Source organism: Garra rufa, chromosome 24, assembly GCF_049309525.1.
Source record: "Garra rufa chromosome 24, GarRuf1.0, whole genome shotgun sequence".
NCBI classification, from domain to species: domain Eukaryota; kingdom Metazoa; phylum Chordata; class Actinopteri; order Cypriniformes; family Cyprinidae; genus Garra; species Garra rufa.
In genome coordinates this window covers 12,352,892-12,373,548 of record NC_133384.1, presented here as the reverse complement: position 1 = coordinate 12,373,548, position 20,657 = coordinate 12,352,892, and the positions used below count along the sequence as shown (strand labels likewise).

At 36.0% G+C, this 20,657-nt stretch overlaps 2 protein-coding genes across 2 annotated transcripts in view; both read right to left on the bottom strand.

Annotated features, from left to right (window-relative positions):
- Nucleotides 1–464, bottom strand: part of acad11 (acyl-CoA dehydrogenase family, member 11) — a 136,696-nt gene extending 136,232 nt beyond the window's left edge. Inside the window, 2 exon segments of the mRNA XM_073830391.1 lie at nucleotides 124–223; nucleotides 334–464. Coding sequence (XP_073686492.1) covers nucleotides 124–223; nucleotides 334–458 — 225 coding nt within the window. The 5' untranslated portion in view covers nucleotides 459–464.
- Nucleotides 465–625: 161 nt separating this feature from the next.
- pxdc1b (PX domain containing 1b) lies at nucleotides 626–16,358 on the bottom strand. The gene is made up of 6 exons (XM_073830718.1): nucleotides 16,010–16,358; nucleotides 15,488–15,835; nucleotides 8,651–8,742; nucleotides 8,339–8,456; nucleotides 4,601–4,712; nucleotides 626–3,362 (listed from the first exon to the last, which is right to left on the bottom strand). Exons 2-6 carry the CDS (start codon nucleotides 15,735–15,737, stop codon nucleotides 3,236–3,238), a joined length of 699 nt encoding a protein of 232 aa, XP_073686819.1. The 5' UTR covers nucleotides 15,738–15,835; nucleotides 16,010–16,358; the 3' UTR covers nucleotides 626–3,235.
- Nucleotides 16,359–20,657: the final 4,299 nt, after the last annotated feature.

Genomic DNA, 20,657 nt, shown 5'->3' with positions numbered 1-20,657 from the left:
GACCCAAATAAACTATATTAAACTCAACATTACAATTATTATACAACTAACAAGTTATATATATATAACAAGTTACGTTATTGTGATGCTACAAAGTGCGTCTTACAGAACAGTAGTTAGTACCTTATGAGCTCCGGGCAGCAGCTCTCCTGTAGGCTTCTTTCTGAGCACATAACGCTTATCTGTAGTCTCAATGTAAAACGTTGGGTTGGATTGCCCATTTCTATTAAAACAAATAAGTAAATGAGTAAATATGCGTTCTGTTTGCTTAAGGTGCACTTTAAAAAAGATATTATAAAATGTTATAAATTATGTTATAAAATTAAATCCTACCTGTACTGCTGCACAGTTAATGCACTGTTGCCTGAAAAGCTGTCAAGTTTCCCTGACAGATATCTTTTCAGGTTATTAGTGCTAAATTGATGTTCTGGACGGACAGCAGTGGTTTGGCGATCCATAGCGTCACAAAGTGAAATTGAGAAATAAAGTTCACGAGTTAAAGGATATTTCAAAATAAAAGTCATCAACTTCTGACAGTGTACTGTAGGCTATATTATGAGGAACAGGAGACCAAGCGCTGAATAAAATTGACATTATTTATTTACTAAACAATGTAAATGTGCTTTTTAGGTTCGAACGCATTCAGTAAGAATTCTTTTTACAACTGTCATACTGAATTATTACATAGTGTAATTAAGATTTGATGATGGACATGATCAAGTGGATTTAATGTATAAAATATTAATATAATTGATGCTATATTTCTCATTTCTGTCTTGGACCTATAATTCAAGTTAGGTAGCAGTCCATGATAACTTTTTGGGGTAATGAACGTTGAAAAGAACAGCATTTATTTGTAACAGAATTATTTTGTAACATTTTAAACAACTTTAGTGTTACTTTTAATCAATTTAATGCATCCTTATTTAATTAAAATTATTAATTTATTTAAAATACAACGTCTTACTGAACCCAAACTTTTTAACTGATCTGTATAGTATTTGTGGAGGTGCTTTTGAAACATCAAAAGTGTAGTGGTTATCCCAGTAACGGCTGTAAGCAAAGGCGTTAATGAAAGCTTTATCAGATCAAATTGAAATGCAATCGAAACTTTTCTGAAGACACTCGGTTTCTTTCAGAGATAGGCCTACATATAAAAACACCCACGTCGCATCATTACTTGAATTAATGATAATCAGTAAAGTGTTTAAAACTATAGCCTATAGACATTTTTTTCCTGAATGAGAAAGCCACGCCTGACTGATAATCTAATATTAAACCTATACATTTTTAAAAAACACAAGGCTCCATAGCGCCATCGCTTTGTGAAGAGCATTAGTTAAAATTAGTCAGAAGAGCAAGTTAGAATTTGTGGTGGGTGCACTCATCATTTACTCAGGAAAAAGTTCTATAATGTTAAAAATGCATGAGGAAAGTCCTCTGATGAGTTACCAGGGTAAGCCTATGTGCCTGGGCTCAGCCTCAGACAGCCCGTTCCAGTTTAACCTCAATATTATACAACTTACAGTTTAAAAATACTATGAGTGAATGGCACATATGTCAGCACACTCTAAATAAATAATACTGCCTGTCATGATGTGGAGCTCATCAGAAAGAAATTACAAATCAATCCAATTTCTTCTATAGATGGAATTTGGAATCATATTTTAAGAGCTGCATGCATATTAATTTTATATTTTCAATATCTTTCTGTGAATTAAGTTGCTTTAGAAGATCAGGGTTGCTATTACAACCCAGTCTGATAATTCTGAAGAAGGATACAAACTAAATCATAACACAAACTAAACATTGTTTAGCCTATACAAAACTTTAATGGCATGTTATTTTTAGATTATTCACAAGTTATGTTGCAATTATTTTAAAAAATCCACAAATTACTATATTAGCAATGTCAGATGGTGCCCGGCAGTCAAAAATTATTCATGTAATGCTGCATATAAAAGTATGTGCAACATACCAGAACAGATAATGTGAAGTAGTTATTTTCAGTGCTTATAAAAATAATAATTACCTTAAAATTCCAATGATCAAAAATAACCTCTTTAGGATCTTTTCTCTGATATGTATCATACCAGATATGTAATGTGCATTGCATTTGGCCATGTCCATGTACTTTATTCACCTTAAGCACAGTCTATCCTTCTGCACTTTGTTTTAACAAGACTTAAGTGATATTTCTGGTATTTTGCTCACATGCATCCAGGTTTAGATGTGAGAGAGGGAGTAAGTAATATTTCGAGGTTAGGCATTATGGATATGACTTGTCAGAGCATATGTTAAAATATACCATGTACATCCTGAAAAATAAAATAAATTTAACCAAGCATCAGATCACTTGCATGTTGCAAAAAATATGTAAATATACTCTAAAATAATTCCTTAATCCAATCTCCCACACTTACGATCGTTTTATTCTCCATATTTATATGCTGTAGAAGTGGGAGCACATTATTAAAGCTACACAATTTGTGAAAGCAGAACTTTCTCACGGTTAGCAAGGAAACATGACCCTATTACAAAGTAGGGGGTGTTTGTGCATGTGTGTGTGTATTTGTATATGTCTGGACTAGGAGCTGTGTGCCAAGTGAGTGTGCAAGCCCTTTGTATTCAAAAGAAAAGAAGAAAGTTCAACTACTGTCCACATTAATTCATTAAAAAAAGGCCATAAACTAATAAAATTATCTTCAGAGAGTGAGTTAAATTCTCTGACAAGTATCTGCAAACTTAATTTTGCTAACCCGCAATGCCTTTGACACTAAGATTACTAAAAGCAGTGATTTGTAAACAAAATTAAAGGCATGTTTTCTGGGCACTGGGCCTTGAAAAAAAGACAACTTAAAAAAAACAGTACAGCCTGAACTCTACGAGCAAAACAAATCTTTCAAGCAACCGTCAATCTGTACATCAGAAATAGCAGCTTATTTCGTCCTTATTTTGGTTAGTAAATTTTCATGGCTACAGCATGACTCTAGGTTGAATAATGAGGCACATGGGTGAATACAGTATCATTGTGGGCTCAGACCAACAAATTTGATGGACAAAGTCAAAGCAGGAAGCTAGCAGGGATCTCTGCATTCAGACTCTTCCTGTCATCATAAATATTGCCAATCAGAAAATGCCTCGTTGGCACATCACTTGGCAGAAATTACATGCTGGATATCTGCAATGTTTAGAGTGTCCCCTGTAAATGTCCTCCCATGCAGATTTGTGTGCATCACTCCAAGTCAGTTTCGAAGGGAACCAGGTGGTAGTAGGACAGGTTAGTGACATACGCTTCAGGATCATCGTCACTCAGATCTTGATCTACAGGATCCAAAGATTCTCTTCCATCCTCATCATACCTGCATATTTAAAGATTATACAACCATTTTAATACATAAAATGATAGAGGAAAAAATCTTAAGAAACAATATAACTGCAAAAAGTAGTAAACTGCCTGCTGAGACAGTATATTAAGGAATCATAGACGTAAAGGAGGCAAGTTTGCTTTTTCAATGGTAAGAGGACTTCACAGTACCATATATTCATCCTTTTATGTGAAGGTATCGTATAGGGAAACACACACAATATCAATAAAAATCTAATGTATATGCTAAGGAAGAGAAAATTACTTAATTTGTCTAATTAAATGCTTTAAAATGTGATTGTCAGTGTGTGTAACAGCACATAATTGGCTTCTCAAATGTATTTAGAGGCTGTCTGAAATTAGAAAGAGTCAATAAACTTAGGGAAACTTTGTCTTTACAGATTTTTAACCAGCCTTAATTGTTACATCGTTGCTAGTATGAGTAAAATAATAAGGTGTATTATTTTTTCTTGTTACCTGCACCAATATACACTTGTTTGCTGTATTTGTCGGCATAAGTCTTTGGATTAAACGTCAGCAATGGTCTGACAGACCTTTCACAGCTCCAAAGCTTTTGTTAAACTACAGATCGTACACATTTTTTTGTCCGCACTCATGGATAGGCTAAACGAGCTGAGTGCATTATGGTTGTTGAAGTTTTCCTACCTTTCTTCACCACCGCCCTTTTCTTTGTTCTCAGACAGCAAGCAGCTATTTATTTTTTTATTTTATTTTTTTTACATTTGTGTTTCTACTGTATAGTCGGACAACTTTAATTTAAACCCATTTCACCAGTACCCCTTTAAAATAAGACTTTAGTCTAAATCCTGTTTGTAAAATTGTAAAATTATGTTTTTATTCATTAAACTGTGTGAGAACCAGAATGAAAATATTGATGATGATGACTTCACATGATGTTATTAGTCAACAGTGTTCGGAATAGAAGGGAGTGAGAGTAATTTTATCCAATATCTAATAGGGCGGGTCTTGAGTTTCATGTCAGAGCTTCCTTCTCACACCCAGGGAAGGAAGTACCACTTCCTGTGTGTGACAGACTACTATGCACTAAAAGAGAACATTACTACAATCATGCTGTCAATGACTTATGTAAAAATCCATTGTATGAATGTAATCAGGGCTCTCTGACAACAAAGCTTTATTAATGAACATTTCCTTTATTGTTATGTACTCTGCGATTTGGACTGGGATGACACTGAGGCAATGGACACTTACGAGTGCTGGGCTGAGTCAGTGGAGGAGGGTCTCTCTTTGTCCAGTGGAATGCTCTCATCAAACACAATTGTCTCTGTGTTTGCCAGGCAAAACCCATTAGACCTCATGATCTCTGTAGAAATGTCAAGTGAACGGTCATAAATCAAACAGACAGAATCATCTTGACACAGATTCTGTATACAGTTGAAATTTACATACACTTTGCAGAATCTGCAAAATGTTAATTATTTTACCTAAATAAGAGGGATCATATAAAATGCATGTTATTTTTTATTTAGTACTTACCTGAATAAGATATTTCACACACAAAAAAAAAATGTGCATAGTCCATAAGAGAAAATAAAAGTTGAATTCATAAAAATGACCCTGTTCAAAAGTTTACATACACTTGATTCCTAATACTGTGTTGTTACCTGAATGATCCACATTTTTTCTGTCCATCGTTTTTCCTTCTGAAGCATCAGTGAGAGGTTGAACCTTCTGTAATAGTTGCATATGAGTCCCTCAGTTGTCCAAAGATGGATCTTAAAATCATACAGTCATTGTTGGAAGGGGTTCAAATACACAAAAATGCTGAAAAACCAAAGAATGACCTGAAGGATTTTTCTGAAGAACAGTGGGCAGTTTAACTGCTCAGGACAAACAAGGAACTCATGAACAACTATCACTAAACTACAGAGCCCCGCATATGACATGCGAGAAAAAAATTAATAAATTGTGGGCACGATTTGCTAATGTCAGGATTGTGTTTGTTCTGTTTTGTTTTTCGCCCTGTGTTTCCAGTGTAATTGGTTTGTTCCGTTTCCCCCTTTTGGTTTAGCATTTTTGGTTTCCCCCGTGCCCATATTTGTACTTCCCCTTGTTAGCTCGTTTGGTTGCCACTCCCCTGTTTCTGTGTATTTATAGTCCTCAGTTCCACACTCCCCTTGTCCGTGATTAATGTTACTCAGATTAATTTTACTCCTGGTTTTTGTTTCCATGTTTCGTTTTGCTTTCAATATCCGTTTTATTGTTACTCCAGTTTTCTGCAAGTTTCTCCTGGCTCATCTCCATGGCAGTGTGACAGCTAATTCGTTTCCTTGATTTACTAGATTGTGCGCTCGATATAATAATTTGTGCCCTCATTCTAGGTGAATCGTGCGCATTTTAATCATTACCGCCTAACAGGTGTTGGTGCTCGTAACATCCTCCAATTCATGCAATGTAGATGCCTCTCACTTAAAATGATAAAACCCAATTAAAGTGTCTTTATCCAAAACATAACTTGACAAGCAGCAACATGTTTATGAGAATGTGTACATGGACAGGAAGTAGCCTGCAACTAATTATTATTTCATACACACGAATGACCTAGAACGAGGGGACAAATTATTATATCGGGTGCATATTTTATAAATTCAACTATTATTTTCTATTGTGGACTATATGTAAATGTCTTTTATGTGAAATATCCAGGTCAGTACTAAATAAAAAAATAACATTCATTACATTTCGTTACATATGATAAATGTAATCATGTGTAGTACATAGTAGCAGTATATATGTATATATACAGTCGTGGCCAAAAGTTTTGAGAATGACACAAATATTAGTTTTCACAAAGTTTGCTGCTAAACTGCTTTTAGATCTTTGTTTCAGTTGTTTCTGTGATGTACTGAAATATAATTACAAGCACTTCATATGTTTCAAAGGCTTTTATTGACAATTACATGACATTTACTGTATGCAAAGAGTCAGTATTTGCAGTGTTGGCCCTTTTTTTCAGGACCTCTGCAATTCGACTGGGCATGCTCTCAATCAACTTCTGGGCCAAATCCTGACTGATAGCAACCCATTCTTTCATAATCACTTCTTGGAGTTTGTCAGAATTAGTGGGTTTTTGTTTGTCCACCCGCCTCTTGAGGATTGACCACAAGTTCTCAATGGGATTAAGATCTGGGGAGTTTCCAGGCCATGGACCCAAAATTTCAACGTTTTGGTCCCCGAGCCACTTAGTTATCACTTTTGCCTTATGGCACGGTGCTCCATCGTGCTGGAAAATGCATTGTTCTTCACCAAACTGTTGTTGGATTGTTGGAAGAAGTTGCTGTTGGAGGGTGTTTTGGTACCATTTGGAGCCCACTCCCTTGGATGAGAAGCAACCCCACACATGAATGGTCTCAGGATGCTTTACTGTTGGCATGGCACAGGACTGATGGTAGCGCTCACCTTTTCTTCTCCGGACAAGCCTTTTTCCAGATGCCCCAAACAATCGGAAAGAGGCTTCATCGGAGAATATGACTTTGCCCCAGTCCTCAGCAGTCCATTCGCCATACTTTTTGCAGAAGATCAATCTGTCCCTGATGTTTTTATTGGAGAGAAGTGGCTTCGTTGCTGCCCTTCTTGACACCAGGCCATCTTCCAAAAGTCTTGGCCTCACTGTGCGTGCAGATGCGCTCACACCTGCCTGCTGCCATTCCTGAGCAAGCTCTACACTGGTGGCACTCCGATCCTGCAGCTGAATCCTCTTTAGGAGATGATCCTGGCGCTTGCTGGACTTTCTTGGACGCCCTGAAGCCTTCTTAACAAGAATTGAACCTCTTTCCTTGAAGTTCTTGATGATCCTATAAATTGTTGATTTAGGTGCAATCTTAGTAGCCACAATATCCTTGCCTGTGAAGCCATTTTTATGCAACACAATGATGGCTGCACGCGTTTCTTTGCAGGTCACCATGGTTAACAATGGAAGAACAATGATTTCAAGCATCACCCTCCTTTTAACATGTCAAGTCTGCCATTCTAACCCAATCAGCCTGACATAATGATCTCCAGCCTTGTGCTCGTCAACATTCTCACCTGAGTTAAAAAGACGATTACTAAAATGATCTCAGCAGGTCCTTTAATGACAGCAATGAAATGCAGTGGAAAGTTTTTTTTTCGGGATTAAGTTAATTTTCATGGCAAAGAAGGATTATGCAATTCATCTGATCACTCTTCATAACATTCTGGAGTATATGCAAATTGCTATTATAAAAACTTAAGCAGCAACTTTTCCAATTTCCAATATTTATGTAATTCTCAAAACTTTTGGCCATGACTGTATATATCTCATACACACACACTCATACACACACGAAGGCTTTCTGGAAAGTATCCATCCATTAAAAATAAAGACAGTAGTCCCCTTCAAAGTAGGCATCTTAGGACCTCACACAGTTCTCCCAGCATTCTTCCACCAGTCAAAACACTGCAAAATCCTTGGTTGGAATCACTATCAGCTGCCTCGTCGAATTTTCCTGAATCGCACTGATGTTCTGAAATCTTTTCACTTTCAAAGGTGATTTTGAAATGTGATGTTTTTTGATAAATGGCTCCATTTATTAGCATTACATGGATGGATACTTTCCGGACAGCCCTGTGCAACCTGACTGGGTTTCCGGTACTGACAAGGACAAAATACAAAACTAGAGACAAATCAGACAGAAAGATTGTGGAGAGAGCAATTGTCTGTGGCCAAAACCATTCTCCAACGCACCTGCTATCACTTTCATTTGCTCTAAAGATTGATATTCTGAAAGTTTAACTGACTTGGTGTTATACTGTGATGATTAAATGTTTCTTAATTTTTTTTAACAGTATTACAACAATTACACTATTAATTGTATTGCTTAAATGAACTATTTTAACTATATTACACTGTAATTTAATACTGTAATATTCATAAATATTAACAAGCATTTTAACATAAAAAGCCTATACCTGAAATCTTAACTGGACTTTGAAAGCATGGCTGAATTTTGTGGACACTGTCATTCCTCAGGACCTGGTCAAGCTGAGATCGTTCAAAGAATGTTAAGACAACCTCTGACCTAGAAAACTGAGAAAACATCCTTTTAGTATGCAATTTAAGATAACTCTTCCAGTAAGCCATTCAGGAAGATGTTCAGGAAATTAAATTAATCTGTTAGCTGACCAAAGGTAATAAACTAAAATAACAATACATGTTTCTTGTTTGTCGCACTCAGATACATAAGCCCTTTTCCTGCTGGTGTCATCAGTTAGCTCTCTCACCTTCCAGGGCATGTTAATGGCATTCTTCAACAGTCGCTCCACTTCATTTAGCTTCGACTCAATATCTGTTGCTTCTTTAATCTTGACAAGCCCTGTGTGAGAGCACAAACATATCAGCATATTCAGCCTTTTTAATCAAAGCAGAATTCTGCCTCTCAGCTCAAGGTTTTAGGTGCAGTTCTAATGTGATACACATTGTTCTGAAGTGTCTTATTGACTAATTAGCTAACAGACCAATAACTATTTTACCACTTATTTTATGAGCTTACCAATCATTATGCAGTCTAGACAAGGGCAACAATATCACTTTCAGGGACCACCGAAAAACATCCTGCCTACTTTGGTAAAAGGTTGGCTTAAATGTTAGCAAGTCTGATAAAGGTCCTGACCTTTGTATTAACAATGCTCAACCTATTATCTATCCATTCAAGGCAGTATTTACAAAAATGAAGATATTTCTGCTAATTGACATGATTCATACAAGTGGCATAAAAGAGAGGATGTGCCAAATTACATGAAAGTGTTTTAGTAAGGCCAGGCATTGTTTCATTCTGTGAGGAGCATGCTCTTGCTGTTTGCTTTATGTTTTATTTATTTATTTATGTTCCTACACACTGTGACAACAATATTACAGTTTTAACTGTGTTACTTCTTCTTTAAAATATATAAATAAATAAATAATTAATCAACAATATACTTCACTGTCTTTGTTTTATTTTATATTAAATTTAAGATTAATGTATTTTAATTTCACCATATTATCTAATAAACTGGATTACAGTCTGGATTACAATTGTCACAAACTAAAGAACACACACAGAATGCGTAAGGTTATTCTGTAGTATTCTTGGGAGAGGAATTGTAGGATTTGCCACTGTAGTATTTTCCACTGGTATGGCTGAGTCTGTGACAACAATTAAAGGTTGTATCAGCGATTTCTAGCCTGAAACATAAAGTGTAAAATTCAGCTTATCTTTCATCACGATCCGCTCGCTGCCTGCCCCATAAATTGTCTGTGAAAAAACCGCGTCTCTCTGGTCAGCCTAGGGTCCGAGATATGCCAAAAAAACAATCGGCACTACCAACCTTTCCACAGCAAAAACAAACATTGTTCCAACCAATCAGCGTCAGGGGTTTGGTGTTGTGGACTTTCGCTCCGCCTCCCTCACATCCCTGCACCAGTAGAAAAGTCCACAACACGAACCCCCTGACGCTGATTGGTTGGAACACGGTTTGTTTATCTGTGGTTATTGTTGATAGCGCCGATTGTTTTTTTGGCATATCTCGGACCCTAGGCTGACCAGAGAGACGCGGTTTTTTCACAGACAATTTATGGGGCAGGCAGCGAGCGGATCGTGAATAAAGGTCAGCTGAATTTGACACTTTATGTTTTAGGCTAGAAATCGCTGATACAGCCTTTAATTGACAGCACTAGTTGGAGGGCAAATTAAATTTTTATTTTAAAGAGTCAGAATGAAAAACTATGATAAATCTGTGCTGTTTTTGGTCAGTGTGTCTAATCATTCCGACCAAACCCAGAGCTGTAATTATGATGACAGCGATGGTAACAACGAAGACCACAATCTCTAGCCACAAACAAAGATTTTACACAACAGCCTCTTCTTATACAGACTGCGAAAGAGTCCACAAAATTCCACACTTATGTAATGACTATTCATAACTAATGTTTAATGCTATTGACATCAGATTAGTTTTAGGTTGGTCATTAAATCATATTTTGATCATTTTGACTCCAGCAGTCACAGCTGAGTTATACTGTGTCTTTCAAAACTCACACTTATCATTAATATACATTTGGGGGAAAAAATAAAAATTACACACAACAAATCAGGATTTAGACTGCTGACATATACAACCTATGTAAAATATTTCCTCCAATTTATGCATATCACAGATACACTGGTACGGCTGAGTCTGTGACAACATTTAATTGACAGCACTAGTTGGAGGGCAAATTAAAAAATTTTAAACAATCTTTGAGTATTTTAAAAAGAGTCAGACTGAAAACTATGACAAATCTGTGCTGTTTTTGGTCAGTGTGTCTAATCATTCAGACCAAACCCAGATCTGTAATTATGATGACAGCGATGATAACAACAAAGACCACAATCTCTAGCCACAAACAAAGATTTTACACAACAGCCTCTTCTTATACAGACTGTGAAAGAATCCACAAAATCCCACACTGATGTAATGACTATTCATAATGTTTAATGCTGATGACATCGCCATAGTTTTAGGTAGGTCATTAAATCATCTTTTGATCATTTTTACTCCAGCAGCCACAGCTGAGTTATACTGTGCCTTCCAAAACTCACATTTATCATTATTATACATTTAGGAAAAATAAAATATTTTTTTTATTTTATTTTTTATTTTATTTACCAATCTAACAATGTCATGTCAACAAATAGAAAAGTCAGCCTTCTATTAATTACTATGTTATTTATTGTTCCTTTTAGCCCCAACAGCAGGAGTGCTTTTTACCCCAAATACCATACTTTTACATATTCTTTCCTTATTTAAAAACTGTTGCTTTAATTATCTTAAAACTGAAAAATCATAAGAAGACTTTTGTCTCAAGATATATTCAAGAATTTTAGCAATTCTCATTTGCTACTTAAATCCACAACATTTTTCAAAAACATCAAAATTTAGATCAAGTGAGCACAGAATCGACTTTGGCTGCTACCTGCGATCGTGTTGACCATCAGCCAAAATTGCATGTATATCTTGAAAAGTGGATGCTTTGAAAAGTGCTATGGCATGTTTTTCTGCCAACCCGTTGACTTAGAGGAAAATAATATCAAAGGCGCCTTTTACCCCAGCCACGGGGCTCCTTTAGCCCCGTCGTACCCTATGTATTTGTATATAGTTACACTAATAATTAAATGACTAGCTGTAATTTGCAAGTGAGCTGTCTTCAGTCTAGTTTGCTAATTAACAATAATTGTGTCATCATAAAAATGTTAATTACAAGCCTAGCTAAGTTACAGAAGTTAGTAAGGCAATAGCAGCATAAGCAAACTTAGTGGAGCTTCCCCTAGCTTCAGACACAGACAACACACCCTCTGGCCAAAGGTTGCAGCCCAGAAATGAGCACAGCAATAAAAGAATCAATAAAGAAAATGCAGGCCAAAGGACAATGTCTCTGTAGACAAAAACACCACTACACACTTCCAGTGAATCATAAGTAATGTTTGAGGATCATTTTTGTATTTTTGTTTATATTTGTAGTTTATATTTTTGGTGAAAATCCTACAGTGCACCTTTAAGGGAGAAGCAATCTTTCCCACACAAGACACAAGCTAAAATGGGATTTAATCCAACTGTGCTGTTTGTCACAACTGTTATCCATACTCTTCCGGTGTTCTTCCTGTCAGGATTTGCTGAAGAAATGTCTGTTTCCTGTGGGCTAAAGATTTAAGCCTATTTGGAGTAAAAACACACTCTATAACAAAAGAGGAGCCAGTGTTAACAGACACCAAACAGATAGGGGAAACCACTTTGATACCTTGTCTTTCGCAGATTTCATTGATATTCTCCCCTAATCAGCATTCAGATTTACCAAACTCAGACACAATATAACACATTCACATTCATATAACACTTAGAACTACTCTATAAGATCTAAGAAGATCATGTTTGCAACTGTCAAAGAGATGCTCAGAGATTTCTGCATTATGGACTCAATGTATGTATTATTATTATTATTATTATTATTATTATTATTATTATTATATTATTATTAACTTAATTTGGTAACCATATTTGTAACTGTATCTGTACATTTTAACATAATTTAATTATAGTATTTGCATTTATTAAAAGATTGGATTGATTTCCCTGTGTGTTTTTAGAAACATGTATCTGTTTTGTGAAAATGAGTGTCTGGTGTCTATAAGCACAGTATATTTTTATAATTTTTTTGCATTTATTAAACAAATAAAACAAATCTTTAAATTAGTCAAAACTATTAATTGTATCTTTTGCGGCCCATGTTTTCATCTAAAAATATGATGTGCAGAATTGAGAAATGGATATTTATCAAGATCAACTGATGTCTCACAAGGCAAATGTATTTCAGTTCAAAAAAGTCAATGTAACAAACAGTTTCAGGAAATAAGTCATTTGTACATTCACATAATTGGTAAGGGGAAAAGACATTGTGTATGCATGTAAACGCACCATGAGTATGAGTCAACTTTCATTTCGTGAACAGTACGGATTAATGTATTACATTCATTCACCTGACCAAACATACGTAAGTTTCAAATGCCACTGGCTCAATTAACATAAACAGTATAGTAATAATAGTAATGTAGACCTTAAGTTGCATTTTACGTGATATTATAAATCCTAGACATAAATAGAAGACAATCTTTGGATTTCTCAGGCTCTCTGCACTGACATTTAGCAAAACCGGAAGTGTCTATGCACACACACACTAAACCGGAAATACAAGATGGCGTTTCTAATGGCCCATTAGCTTGTTGAAATTAAAGGTATATCTCTGTGTCTGTGATCAGTGTTTACAGCGCTCTGATGATTGATGATCTGAAAATAAGCTTATTATTATTTAAATTAAATACATATTGTTTAAATAGTTACTTGCTTGAGTTATTATTGTGGAATTCATGTAAAATATAAGCTTAAAAACACTGATGAGATTTATACTTGGTTTTATTAATTATTTAGTTAATGTAACAATACAATATATATTTTTATTCTGCTAGTGAAAAATAAATGACTGGAACATGAATTTCCAATTAACTAAAAAAAAATGTGAGGACTTTGCCTCCTCATTTCAGAACACCACAACACACCACTAGTATACAGCGATGTTGCAAACACAAGCATGATATGGCTAAACAGTTCACAGATGTATTGAACTTAAGAACTAAGATAAGAACAAACTGTTTCACAAGAAACCTGTCTGTTCAAAAAGACAGAAATAAGAGCAAGAAATATCTAGTCATGTCTGTTAATTTTAACTGTACACCATTAACATGTTATCTACACAATGAGTTATGCAGCTATGGATCTACATGTTTACTTCAGCAGTCCAAACCAGCAAAAACAGACTCTGATAACAACAGATATATACAATAATAGTTAAGTTATGCTAAGTTTCTGAAGTTTTTTTTTTTACTAAACAACCAAAAACAAGTGCACAACTACATTTTAAAAACACTAAATTGTCAGTACAAAATTCTACCATGAACCAGGGACATTTAGTCCATAAGCCATTTAATGTTTTGACCACAAACAATAAAGTACAAAAAAAAAAAAGAAAAAACAGTGAAAGAGAGGTAAAAAGGGTCCGTATTCTGCAAGTGAGTAATTTCCTTCTTGTTTTGTTTCTGGGGCACCAGTGAAATTGTTTGCAAAGATTGTAAATTCTTATTTTCATCTGAGGGATCAAGGTTGGGCAATGCAGCCACTATAGAAAAGTCTTTTTGACACATGGTTTACAAGACTGACTCTGCCTTGATGTCTACAGACGAAGAAACAAAGTACCAATGCAACACAAGTTTGTGGAGATGACACGTGCTAGGCATCACGCCAACCTTGAATGGCATGCCAGTTGCAAATTCTCAGAGCAGGGTGCCATGTACCTAAATGCCATGTACACAATAGAACAATAGTTCTGTGATGTTGACCTCAAGTCAACCATCCATATGTTCAGCAACACTGTAAACTAACGGCATCGTAAACAAAAACATGAATCATACTGTCTTCTGTTTCAATTAAAATAACCTAACAGTCATCTTGAACAATGAATGAAGATATTTGATCATAAAGAGGACAGTAGACTGTAAGAGGACAGTAGACTGAGGAAATTAATCATAGTATATTTGCCTCATGGAAAAAAGTTTTGGCCAATTTGACTTTTAGCACTGCAGTTGTGCTACAGTCCAGTAGGAGGAGACATTTGGTAAATTTCTCAGAAAATTACATTTGGATGCTATTACATTTTGGGATAAGTGTCTTGGGTAAATCTGTAAAAAATCATAGGTACTTTTGTATCTAAAATCAACTGTAAAATGTTATTCCTGAAAACAGTTCTAATTGTCTGGTAAATCTTTCTAATTTGCCTAAATTGTTTAACTGTCACTCTTAGGCCTACTAATTTAACACTTTAATCTCAATATGCTGTATGACCTTTCCTGCCATGTGAATTCTAAAAAAGGCTGCTCTATATTCAGAAGGTTCTAGTCACTGACTCATCTGTTTCAAAAGGCAAGAAGCCACATGATAGGTCTGGTTTGTGTGTCACTGTGTCTAGTCCACTCTGAATTAAGCAGAATACTTGAACCTTGTTTTCAAACAAAGAAAAACATTTTTCATTTTAAAATTTGAGTACAGTACACAGTACTCCTCATCAGGTAACCTTGCGCTAAATGAACTGGGTTTATTCTAGATTAAATTTAATTTAATATGACTAAATAAACCTTACTACATTTGGTTACATCTCCAAACGCCATTTTAATCTGGCTAAAATAGTTTCTTGGGATAATAGTAATAGTAGTAGTGTAATCGACTAGAGACTTTAATTTCACTTTGCAGTTGTAGATCAAGCCAAAGGGTCTGCAGGAATGTTGCCATATGGAAAAGCAACTTTCTCTTTAAATATAGCAAGTAAATGTAAACAAATATATTAATTAACTCGAATAAACGAAAGCTGTACTTACTTAAAGTAACAATTTGTAGAATAGAATAGAATAGAATAGAATAGAATAGAATAGAATAGAATAGAATAGAATAGAGATGATTCGAGTAGAATTGAATAATACTAGGCCTACAGACACTTACCTTCTATAAGAGGGGATTTTAATAAATCTCGCCTGTCTTCGGGGAAACACTCCAGGAGTCTTTTTAAAAGTCTTCCCAAATCTGAGGAGCTTCTGTGCAGGTAGAGTATATTTCTGTCCGACCATTCGGTTCTTATCTCAAAGAACTCCTCTTCCTCTCCTCTAATGATTAGCCTGCGGATCCCGTTAACCCAACAATCCTTCACGAACATGTTCACCAGGGATGTGCCCTCAAAAATCGCCGATGCCATCTTTAGTGCCCTCACTCCAGCATTCTGTAATGGGTGGATGTATCCTTTTGCGCAACTTCAATAGCATTTAAGTCAGTCAAACTCACTAATTGTCGAGTCTGAAGGGAAACCCACACATGTAAAGGATAATAAATATGAGTTAGCCTTGACTGTTTCGATTAGTTTGCGTCTTCAAACGTGGCAGACGGATATGCAAGAATAACACATCTCTAAACAACAACTCCACTAATATAAAGTAGCTAATTAAAATATTATCTTAAACGTTTATATACCCTTTTCGTTTTTTTCAGCTGGGTGAGCGAATGTCAGACGTTTCATCTAAATTTAGACACATCGATTCGTCAAAAAGTTTAGGCGTTCTCTCAGATGTCTGATGCGGTTTATAACGGACTTCGAGAGTTCGCCTGTAAGCATCGGTAAATTGAGCCGCTTTAATCCCAATAAATGTTGTTAATCACAGATGAAGTCCAGTCGATCAGCTGGCCAAAGTCAATAACAGACGCCGAAAACAGGCCGAGAGTTTCGTCACAGACATAAAAAGACAGCGTTTCCTTCTGTTGACAGAAGTTGAGTCTTCACCCCTCCTTCCCTCTCATTCTCTTTACCCAACAGCGCTATGCGAGGAATTTACGTGTGTGTGTGTGTGTGTGTGTGTGTGTGTGTGTGTGTGTGAGTGAGTGAGAGAGAGAGAGAGAGAGAGAGAGAGAGAGAGAGAGAGAGAGAGACTGATCACTTACTCAAACCTAGTGAACGTTATTCTTTGCTATGCAATCCTGCCCATTATTTACTGCAATATTTTTTTTTACTCAGTAATTAATGTGTTTTAAAATGTAGCGAACTACAATACTTAAAACAAAATATACTTAACGTTATGCATTGGACTCAAACTTCCTGACTTTGTTCACAGAGGGTATAAGTAGGCTACTTCTCATAATTTTTTTTTTTAATTTCGTTATTTTTGAATTGAATGCTAACAATAAATGAATTCAAACAATAGCTTATAAATCTCTCATTATGCTATATTATTACAAAGTATTGGATTCATTCATTTTGTCAACTTGTTTATTTTTTCATTAAGGACTGGTTTTGTGTTTCTATTTGCATCTGATTTCGTAGGCCTCATTTATCTCACTTATCCTCGTTTTTTGAGTGAAAAAAAATCATTTTTTATGTATAATTGTTACAATATTAAATTATAAAAAAATCTGCACTGTTTATCACACTATATTGTGCTTTAATGTTTAATCAGGAAGTTTGCTTTGAAATGCTTTTATTTTGTACAAAATTGCACAAAGTCACACTTGTCAAAAATGGCCGGCCACTGAAAGTGAATGGGGAAGATCACAAAAAACAGGACCTTTATTTTGAAACGCTTTTATTTTCCAAAAAGGGGCACAAAGTAACACTTATGCTGTTCCCTGTTAAATCTGACCATACAAGAAAGAATACATAACACTATTTCCATTATAACCAGAGGTTAAAAAATCTGTACTCAAGTAAAAGTACAAGTACTTTACTTATGGAAATATTTACTCAAGTAAGAGTAAAAAGAACAATCTTAATAGTTACTTGAGTAAGAGTAAAAAAGTATCCGATGGAAAAAGTACTCAAGTAGCTAGTTACTAGTTACTTCTGATCTTATTGATATGAAGTGAAAACCCTGAATTTCAAACATAGGCTGAAGTAAAGTGTATATATAAATATATGTGTGTGTGTGTGTGTGTGTGTGTGTGTGTGTGTGTGTATATATATATATATATATATATATATATATATATATACATACAGGGCTCGCAAAATTTCAAAATCTCTGGTAGCCCTTCGGGCAGGTACTCTTCAGATTTTGGTAGCCCGAAAATTAATTTAACTAGCCCAAATAAAAAAATAAAAAGACCATTTTTTTAAAATATAGAAATTCAGATAGTAGTCTAATCAAAAATGTTTTTAATACACAAATATAAACAAATATCAAGGAAGTAATTTTATTTCATTATATTTATTTCGTTTAGTGTATCAGCAGAATTTTTAAATATTAATTTAAAGCAATTCATGACCCTTTTTAATATCTGCACAAGTAAAATAAACAATAATGGGATTGGACAATGTAAAGTAGAATATTAAGCCATAAAATGGCATGATTTAAAATTCAGATACAGTTTCACACAAAAACTAAATATATCTTACACTATGGCATTTCATCCTTTATACCATTAGCCTAAAAGTGATAAATCGAGTATATCATTTATTATATTTATTTAAAACATAAATATTACTGTACTTGTTTAGATTTTTAGAAGGCACCTTAACTTTTTACATTTACAACTCTGTGTTTGCTGCATAAAAACATGGGTCGATAATTGCAATCATTTGACAATAAACAGCTGAAAAAAATTTATTGGAAATGAAAAATTGATTCTCTGTCACGAGGTGGCGCGCTGAAATATTACGGTTTCCATAGTAACAGCTCTACACAAAGCAGCATTAACGCAGTTTTATCAGGCATGAAATAAAATTGAAAGGACATGTTTCTGAGGACAGTCGGTTCCCTTCACATACATTCATATACAGACAGCCGTGCTACATTTTGTCTTTGAAATGTGCAGTGTATTTCTTCAATGACATCAATGCCTTCTGAAGTTTAAGGGGCCTTTCACATGTTGCGCCTAAAAACGCGTGGAAAACGCTAGGCGCGCCGCTTTCTTCCTTATCAACAAAGCGCTCGGGCGCTTGTGCTCCGGAAGCGTCTGCCGTTTGCAACCATCAGCTGTGCTCTAGCTCCAAGCCTATGCGTCTCCATGCATTGCTTCTTCTATTAGCGTCAAAATAATGGGGGCTTGACAAATCATAAAGTTCGGGAAATCCCTCGACCACAATGATGAGCTGCTCCTCCATGTTTCTACAGAGGTTTCAATGTAACGGAAAAACGTGAGGAAGCTGATTGGTTGGTTCATGTCACATGACCTGCGGTGCGCTTGCAGAATTCTGAAAAGTTGAGAGGTGCGTTCAACTTCATGCGGCGCTGCGCAGACCGATCGGCGACTGACTTGAAGTAGTGCATGCCGGTTAGAAATTTTGTCCGACTTGAACCGGCGCCGACGCCACGTGACGTTCACGTGTGGCATCAAAGTAACGCGAGAGCGTTTCGAGAACAGCCGGCTTGCTCAGCCAGCGCAACATTTCAGAAGGGACTGCGCCAGGCTGTGATGACGTCACAGCTTCTCATGATTGGCCACATTCACCACATGACGATGATCACGCGTGTTTCGTGCATAACAAATCAATTTGCATGCCATTTCGTAAATAGTTTACGATCTTTTGACTGCAGTACATTTTTTTCCTTAAATTCTTTATATTGGATTTGTGCATAAGTTTATTATTGTACTTTTTTCATACAGACCACTTATAGTATTCAGCTGCATATTTAAGTACTATTTTTTATGGAATAACTAAAATGTCACAGACATTTAATCTAATGTGGTCAACATTGATTGATGCTGAAATCTGTAGTTGCTACTTTACTTGCATGTGCTGCATTTCTTCCAACAAAAAAAGGTATTTCTATAGCTTCCAGTTAATCTGCAATAAAGTAGGCAAACGCCACGTGATCTGCCATGTTTGAGGGAGCAACGAGATCTCTAATTTGTCCGACTTCACGGCTCCGTTTTCAGCTCCTCCCCGACTGCTTTCGGCTAATCTCGCCGATCGGTCTGCGCAGCGCAGCATGAGCTCGAACACACCTGAGATGTTTTTAGGTGCGTTCGAGATGCACTACACTAGCCTGCCGCCGGCTGGCGAGAGCAGCCGCTTGCAGTCGGGGGAGGAGTAAAGAGACGGCAGTCAAGTCGGACACTTATAGAGGATGAAACTGTATTCCAAACATACAAAAAAAAAGGAAGAAAGAAAAGGAAGAAATTAAACTACATAAGATAAATAAATAAAAGAAAAACGTTTCCCTATCATTTATTCTATACAATCGTTTTGCTTTTTTTGTTGATCATATCAAGTATGTGAGTTACTTTAATGTAATGCAATATGACGTTTATTATTTGCATCTTGGTTTTGTAGTTAGCTATAGGACATTTTTCAAATATAAGCAGTTTATTCAGTGTAGTGAGGCCTCTCACAGCATCCATTAAAAAAAAAAAAAACGGCCTCTGGTTGACCATTTTTTTCCCCCCAAACTTTACTCTTATACAATAAGAATATATATTTACCATATCGCCTAATCTTCATTTTCATCAATAATGTTTTGTTTGAATATTAGATATTCGATATAAAGATTGATTCCATACAGGAACTTATTTAAGAAAAAACACGCAGCACACGTCGTGCTTGTCGTCACATAATCTGACCAATGAGAATAAAGTGTGTCGCCACCAAGACTTTCGCAGCCGATTTTAAGCAGCTGCAGCGCCTGACCTCTGTGACTGCTCTCGTTTTGCTCTCACGGTACTTTGATGGCACACGTGATCGAAAGGCGGCTGCAGCGCCGATCAAAGTCGGACAAATGAAGTCGAACGCACCTAAAATCTCGAAATCTTCGCCTGGAAAAAACGAGCGCGTCGCGACCGCGTCACTTCCATTATGCGCGCGCAAGCCGCGCGTCTACATTTGAAATAACAAACTTGAGCGCGAGCGCGCAAAAGAAGCTACATGTGAACGGCCCCTAATCCAGCCCTATAGCGATTCTCCTCTTTCCGTTCCCAACTGTAAGAACTCTTAAATTATAATTAAGACGTTACTTATACTATTTAACATATTTAAAACTTTTTATGGCCTTAAATTGATACAACTAAGTTGAGGAGTTTTTAAGGACCTACAGGAGCCCTCTACTTTACGATAGCCTGTCGGGCAGGCCAGTGAAACATTTTGGTAGCCCGACTGGAAAACACAAAAAAAAAAAAGCCCCGGGAAGTCGGG